General features: G+C 25.4%; 1 protein-coding gene across 1 annotated transcript; it reads right to left on the reverse strand.

Moving 5' to 3' along the window:
• Positions 1–801: 801 nt before the first annotated feature.
• On the reverse strand, positions 802–1,360 carry LOC131178529 (36.4 kDa proline-rich protein-like). Its single transcript, XM_058143476.1, has one exon. The coding sequence runs from the start codon at positions 1,354–1,356 to the stop codon at positions 835–837; it is 522 nt and encodes a 173-aa protein (XP_057999459.1). The 5' UTR covers positions 1,357–1,360; the 3' UTR covers positions 802–834.
• Positions 1,361–8,378: the final 7,018 nt, after the last annotated feature.

Genomic DNA, 8,378 nt, shown 5'->3' on the forward strand with positions numbered 1-8,378 from the left:
CCTTCCCTTGGTTTAAAAGGGCAGGTTTATTTGATTAATTAATCTTTTTTAATTAGGCTAATTTATGTTTAATTAATAAAGAGATGATTTCGGATTAAGGTAACTGGCATGACAACTTTGTTAATTTTTAACGGATTAGTTAATGTCAAGGTGTGATTATACTGTCACCAATAATACATGATGCAATTGTTACAATTTTTATTTTTTATTTTTTTTATAAGCCAAGCAATTTTATTAAATATTAAAAGATTTAGAGAGCAATTTTTAAAAACTAGGAAAGTTGGGAATTTTTTTTTTTGCCATTTCTCTTGCTTATTAATATAATAAAAATAACTTATGAAAAATGTCATGTTGACCCTCTTTTTTCAAGAATTATATTTTTAAATTAATCTCATAAATTTATGTATTAAACTTTTTTTAATGAAAATACTTTTTTTAAAAATTACTCTTATATATTTATTTAAATTGATCTTTCATAAATTTAATGTTGACCATTCGTTATTTAATGGAGGATACGTTTTACTAAAAGATGATCATTTGACCATGAATTTTTTTTTCTCTAAATTCTCCATTGGTCATATTATTGATATTTAACAACATTTTTTTTTTCACATTGCAATAAATAACTTCATCGATCATTTCTCATAATCAGTCTTTGTGTTATTTTTAAAATGCCACTTTATTGCAATTATAATAATATTTATTTAAATGTTGTCACATAAACTTTTATTAACAATGTTGCTTTATAATATAGCTACACTGATATGGATGACAACATTATTTAACTTATAATAACGTCTGTGAATAATATTATAAACTATTTTGTTGCAAACCTTAGGCAGGACACGTGAACCCCGGCGGTGGAGTCTTGCCACAACCAGCAAGGGCTTGAACTACAATGCCTAGAGTAGCATTAATGTGGTGAGGCCCAGCTTTAACAGCGAGGCAAAGACACACAGCAGCTTCTACGTCCAAAAGCCCTTGAAGCACTGGACAACAAGCATCCTTAGCGTCATTGCCAAGACCAATGTGCACTAGACCACCTAGGATATTAACACATGCTCCTAGCTTGAGAGTGTCAATGGGGCAAGTTTGTTGATTTGGGGGTGGAGGTGGAGATGGAACCGGAGGTGGTGGTGAAGGAGGAGGGCTTTTTGTTATAGTTGGTGGTGGTGGTGGTGGTGGTGGTGATAGTGGCTGTATGGGTGGGTTCACTGGAGGCTTTAATGGTGAAGCTACAGGAGGTTTGGGTGGTGCTAGGGTTACAGGTGGACAACTGCGGCAAGCTAGAGAAGGAAGCAAAGTGCCTAAGCCAAAGAGGAGGATCAAGAGATTAAAAATAGGATATTTGGCCATCGTAGCTTTGTATTTCAGTGAGTTGTGAGTGAATGAAGTTCATAGCCTTCTTATAGACATAGAAAATAAAAAGACTGACTTTGGAATACAAGAATTATTACTTAATCTATAGAGTAGGGTTGGCAAGTTTGCCCAATTCTCTACAAGTATTCAATTTTGTTTGGTTCATGGGATTAAATATGGATAGAAATATTATCACTTTATGATAATGAAGTAGATATTCTTTATTTATATGTTAATTTTATATTATGTTAGTTTGAAAATATTTATTTTACATAATAATCAGTTAAAATTTAATAAATAATTAAAATTATAAAATTATTGTTTGATAAATTGATATTTCACTATTTAATTTAAATAAAATTTAAAATAATTATTCGATATAAAACAAATACTTCATTATCATCATATTTAATGCAGTTTGGTGTTCCTAATGAATGAATGCGTACTGCAATTATCTGTTTAGATATGAAATATGGTTGGATTAGTTACATTCAACTGATCTCATTCAAATTTTATCTGTAAGATTATGAATTTAAATTTTATCACTTTCCATCTGAATATGAAAAATCATGTATTTAAAATAAAAAATTATGACATGCCTAATTAATTATAATTTAAATCTAATTGGCATAAAAGTGTATACTCTCTATTTGAAAAATCTCATATTTGAATTAATTTAAAAAAAAATCATTTTAAAAGAAATAAAAATCATACAAAAATAATATAATTGAGAAAGAATTGAATTCTTTTCTTATAAATAATAGGATTTATACCATTTTCTTATTAAAACCAACTTGTATATTTGCATATATTCAGAATTTTTTTAATGTTTTGTTAGTTATAAAATTTTTTTTTTGGCAGAGTTTTATAATTTGTCTATAATTTATATTTTTATAAAATGATATTTGAATTTGTTGCTCTAATTCTCATTTAAATTTAGATATTTCATTACAATCTAATACCTGAAAATTTATCATTTAAATAGATTTTAAAATTAAATAATTGGTTAAAGATAATTTAAAATTATATATTTTTATATTTTAAAAGTTCTTCAAAGAAATGAGAGCTGTAGGATCTGAATTCCTGATCATTTATAATGTTAGTTAAGAACTCAATAACTGAAGTACAAGTTCAACAGTTTCAATATTAAACTATAATTAATACGATAATTAATCACTTATTTACATCTGATTAATTTGTAAATATATATGCTTAATTTAATTACGCAAGTAGAACAGCAAATTCAACCATCAATTTGTAAAAATATAAATTTTAAAAAATCTATGAGACTATTTAATTAATAAATTGGATTCCAATTCTAAATATGACTTAAGGAGATATTAAAATATCCGAAATAAAAAATTTTAAATTAATAAAATATCAAAAAAAATTTAAGGACATGTGTAGAATATTTAAAGACCTCAAAAATAAGTAAAACATTAAGATTGGACTTAAAAATAAAGTCATAAATTAATTTATTCGCACGTTATACAAATTATTTATTATTTTATTTTAATGATATAATTTAATTGCACGCAGTCATTTTTTAATTGCAATTGTGCCATAAAAATATTATATTATTAGATTCTTTTGAAATAACATTTAAATAAAAATAATTAATAATTATTTAAAAAAATAGGAAATTTAATTTAATTTTAATAAGCATACAATTATTTAAAATTTTACTACATATTTAACTTGTATTTTATATAATTAATTAAGAAATTAACCATTAATAAAAATTTATAAAGTTTAAAATTATATGTTCATGATAGCAAATATAATAATAAGTGTGCTCCATTACATTATATTAAATATTATGTTAATATTCAAAAAATAATAATAAAAATTATAAATAGTCATAATCATTGAAGTTTTGATAAGTTAAAAGAGGGAGATTTTAATAATTTCTATAACTAGTATTCAAGAGAAATGAGGGGTAATTTTTATAGTTGATTCTTAAACTTTATCTAGTGTTTTACTTTAGTCTTTTAACTTCAATTTGTGATTAAAAAATCTCTGAACTTTAATTTTATCTCAAAAAAATCCCTCTCTAACCTACTATAGTATGTTTCTAGGTTTAAAAAATAATCAAATTACCTTTTTACTTCCTTTCTTTTGACACTTGAAAAACACTAGCCATTTCAACTATCATCTGAACCTATCACAAAAATAATAATGCCATCACAATGATCTCCCTCCTGGAAAGGTGGAGGATTTATTATTTACCAAAAAGTGTTGTAGTTGTGTTTGTAGACGTTGCACTGTAGTTTAGAGGGATTTTTTTTTTTTAATTTGGAAACCTATTGTTACAGGTTAGAGATATTTTTTGTGAAACAAAATTGAAGTTTAGGGATCTTTTAATAATAAATTGAAGATAAAGGACAAGAGTGAAACATGAGGCAAAGTTTAAGTATTTGCTATAAAAATTACCTGAGAAATGAGCAATGAATTTGATTTCAAATGTTAATAAATAAATTTTTTTAATAGAAGCTGATATAATATTTTAATAGCAAATGATATAATTTTTTAAATTAATTAATATGTGACATTACAATATTTTAAGTTAATTAATATGAAGTGTGGCAATTTTTTAATAGAAATAGATATAATTTTATAATAGTAGTTGACATAATTTTATATCTAATATAATTTTTGAATAGCAACTGATGTAAGTTTTTAATATCAGCTAATATAATTTTATGATAGCAGTTGATATAATTTTATATTTTATATGATTTTCTATTAGCAGTTGATATAATTATATTATTTTTTAAGTTGATTAATAAGCTAATTAGTGATTTTTTAATAGCAATTGATATAATTTTTATATTTGATATAACTTTTTAATAACTTTGAGATATTTTTTTAATAGTTTTTGATATAATATTGTATCTGATAAATGATATAAATATATACAATTTAATCTTAAATTTTGAAATAATTTAATTAATAAATTATTTTTATTATTTTTTAAGTTGACTAATATGTCTGCTAGCAATTTTTTAATAGTAGTTGGGATTACTTTATATTTGATATAATTTTTTAATAGCATCTGGCATAATTTTATATTTAATATAATTTTTTAATAGCATATGGTATATTTTTTTAAGTTGGTATGCCACTTAGCAATTTTTTAATTTGATTAATATGGTATGCGGTGATGTTTTAATAATAACTAATATAATTTTCAAACTCACTTATGAGTTTTTCAAAGAATTAATTAGCAATAACTGAAAAAGAAAAATCATATGTAGACTCAATTTATCATGTAGATCAATTAAAATATATAATATATAATATTAAGACATATAAATTTTATATAATTTATATAAATTATTTACATTGTAAACCTCATAAAAAATGAAAAAAAAATATACTAGTTTTTTAACAAATTTTCAAAAAATTATTTTTTTTCTTTTTCTTTCTTTTTTTCTTTGTGAAGAAAAAAAATAAGAATTGTAGAAGCATACATATTATTGCATTGAGTTTTTTTTTTTTTCATTTCTCTTGAATTAAAATTAATAGTGGATTTTTCAAAATTTTAGTAAAAAATCATCAGGGAAAAAAATTTATATTTGAACCTAATTTATTATGAATTGTAATATTTATTAAATAAAATACATAAGTTAATTAGATTAAATAATATATAAAATAAAAATTTTATATAATGGATGCTATAATTTATGTGAGATACATTTTTTTCAATTATATATTCTTTTTAAAATTATTTTGCTAAAAGATATAAATTTATTTTTATATTTTATATTTGGATACATTGATTTGTTTGACTTGATTCAAAAGATAATTACATAATTTCAATTAATTAAAATATTTTTTTTATAAAATTTCATTTAAAATAAATATAAAATATATTTTTTTTCCAAATATAAAGTTTCATCAATGGACTAAAAATGCCAAATATTTACGTTAAATTACGATTAAATCAAAAACTTTTTATTTATTAATCAAATAATATTTTTTGTGTGATATTGTAATTTATCGTTAATTTTTCAAATTCAATTTTATCCCTTTAGATGCAATTATGAAAAATCTTAAAGGTTTAGATACTTCACACGAAATTAAAACTTTTGGATGTCATTGTAATTTGATCTAAACATTTGGTAATTTTTGCTCAATTGATCTGTTTTTTTTAATTGTTTTTCTTTCTATTAAAAAATATTTTTATATTTAAAAATTCAGTTTAAATTAAATAATTTTGAATATAAATTTTATGTGGTAATCTCTTCATAAAAATTGTAAAAACTTACATAAATCTGAAAAGTTCCAAATACAATAATAATAAAAAATAAAACTCAGGATATTATTAAATTAGCTATATCATCAAGAGGCATATCCACATAGGTGCTCGAAAATTGATTAATACTTTATGTGCTATCATCTCACCAAATAAAGTTTATGCCACTAGCCATTTACAAGACTTAGTTCACGACTTCAAATTAACAATAATTATATTACTTTGAGTTCATACTTCTAAGATTCCAATTAAGATTGTAATTAGCATAAATTATATACAAGTATCCTGTTTTAACCTTATGTACAAATTGATTTTATTTAATTATTTAGCTTATAGTCTTCGTGTATTATAAATAGCCACTCTACTTTATCTAAGACACACATTTGGAAATACGATTTGTCAATTCAAAATATCACATTTTATGGTATTCAAACTGAAAATAAATTAATTTAAAAAAAAATAAAATTAAATAACTTTTATGAAATAATTCATAAAATACTTATGAAACGAAGTAAACTCAATTAACAATTACTCTAGGCAGCAGGGGAAATTTTCTGTCTGGCTGCCTTGCTTGGACGCCTTCTCAACTCTGTCATCACGCTGTTGATGTTGGGATTTTTAGGTACATGAAGGAAATAGCACACCTGATTGGGCCCTTGAATCAAACCCATAAGCAGCAAACTCATTAAAAGGCCTCCAAGCCTTTATTGTTCAGGAGCCCCACATAAAAGAATTTGTATTCTCCTTAAATTAAGAGATGTGCAGGAGATGTGAAATAAGTTCCCAGTCCTACACGTCGCATGAGAAGGGAGTTGCTACGCATAGAAAATTCTAGACAATTTGGAAAAAAAAAAAAATTTGTTTTTGGCTTGGGTTCTTGCTGTGTATTAGGCAGCAGCAAATGGAACGAAGTAGTGCTCTTTAGTGCAATAGAGTGCAAGGTTCTTGTGTTTTTCTTTTTTAAATTTTTCTGTGGAGAACACTGCATTTTAAATAATATCTAGACTCTGAATTCATTGTCCATAATTCGTATAACACTTACCTCTATTTAGATTAAGTGCAATATAGTTTATTACTTTATTGTATCACATAGTATTGTATTGAATAGTTTAATTTTTATGGTAAACATGTTTATATATATATATATATATATATATATATATATATATATATAAGCAAAAACTTATTGATAATAATATCCAGGAAAAACTTAGCATGTACCATCCGATTAAAACCTGGTCATTAGACCTCCCTGATTTACCCAATCTAGGACATCGTATACTAAGTAAAAAAACCCAAAGAAACAAGATACAAAACCATCCATAGTAATTAAAAATAACATATCAGACCAAGTGAAATCAACAGATTTACAAAATTGGAGGATTACTTGGAACTATAGCACTATAAAAACAAAAAGAAAACATTCCCTAGTCGACAAGAATTGCCAAGGTGCAATCAAAGCCACAGCTGTTACAAGAAATATAATAGCAAAATTCTACTCCTGCATTAGCAACAAAATTCCATCTGTGATACAAAGTGGAGTTCCCCTGGATGATCAGATTGCAATGACATGCTTCAACCCTCAGAGCAAAATTGATTGCATGTTATGACATCAAAAAACTAAGAATTTCATGTGAAGTAAGCCAATGATAACCAAAACTCTTAGAACTAGCTGGAGCCACAACAAAAAATTGAGTTGCACCATTTAAATTAGAACTGTTGTAGAAGACAACAACCCAAACACGAAAATTCAAAAAAGATAAGCTAACAAAATCCTTGTGAAGTAAGACAAGATAACCAAGAATCGTCGGGCCAGTTGGAGTCGAAAGAACCAAAAATTGAGCTACACAATTTAAGTGAAATCAACTTCAAAAAGTTAACAACCCAGACAACATAAAGTTAAGCTAATAATAAAACCAATACATATTGCATTAGATCCAAAAACAGAAAATGGCGCCAAAGAAATTATTTAGTTGGTTATATTCTCTTTTTGTTGTTTTTACTTTCCACGTGTAAGTTGTATATTGATAGGAAGCTGTTAGTTTGTTACATCCAATAACAAATTCTGTTATAGCTCGTATATAAATGTATTTACACAGCAATGAGAAAGCATCGCATTCTCTGTAATCAAATTCCTTTCTAAATTCTTCTCATGGTATCAGAGCTATTATTTCTCTGTTCATTTAGTTCTTGAGAATTTTTTAATGGCAATTAATACAGATCCTACACAAAATCCTTCTAGCCCATATTATCTTCATCCAAATGATAATGCTGCACTAGTCCTTGTGTCACCTGTTCTTTCGGGATCCAACTATCATTTCTGGTCCAGAGCTATGCGAGTAGCTCTTTTATCAAAGAACAAGCTTCGATTCATGAATGGTACTCTTCCTGCTTCGATAACAAAAGATCCTTTATATCCAGCATGGGAATGATGCAATACCATGGTACTTTCATGGCTGATTCATTCTTCATCACCATCCATCACTCACAACATTATTTGGATAGATAAAGTAGCTGATGTTTGGTAAGATCTAAAAGAAAGATTTTCACAAGGTGATATTCTATGCATTTCTGATTTACAAGAAGAAATTTATGCCTTAAAATAGGGAGAAAGATCTGTAACTGATTACTTTGCTGAGTTGAAAATTTTATGGGATGAATTGATAAATTTTAGACCCATTCATAATTGTTCTTATAAGACACCCTGTGCTTGTGGTGCTCTAACAAAAATGAAAGATTATCAGGAGCAAGATTATGTGAT

The sequence above is a fragment of the Hevea brasiliensis genome, chromosome 3, assembly GCF_030052815.1.
Source record: "Hevea brasiliensis isolate MT/VB/25A 57/8 chromosome 3, ASM3005281v1, whole genome shotgun sequence".
NCBI classification, from domain to species: Eukaryota; Viridiplantae; Streptophyta; class Magnoliopsida; order Malpighiales; family Euphorbiaceae; genus Hevea; species Hevea brasiliensis.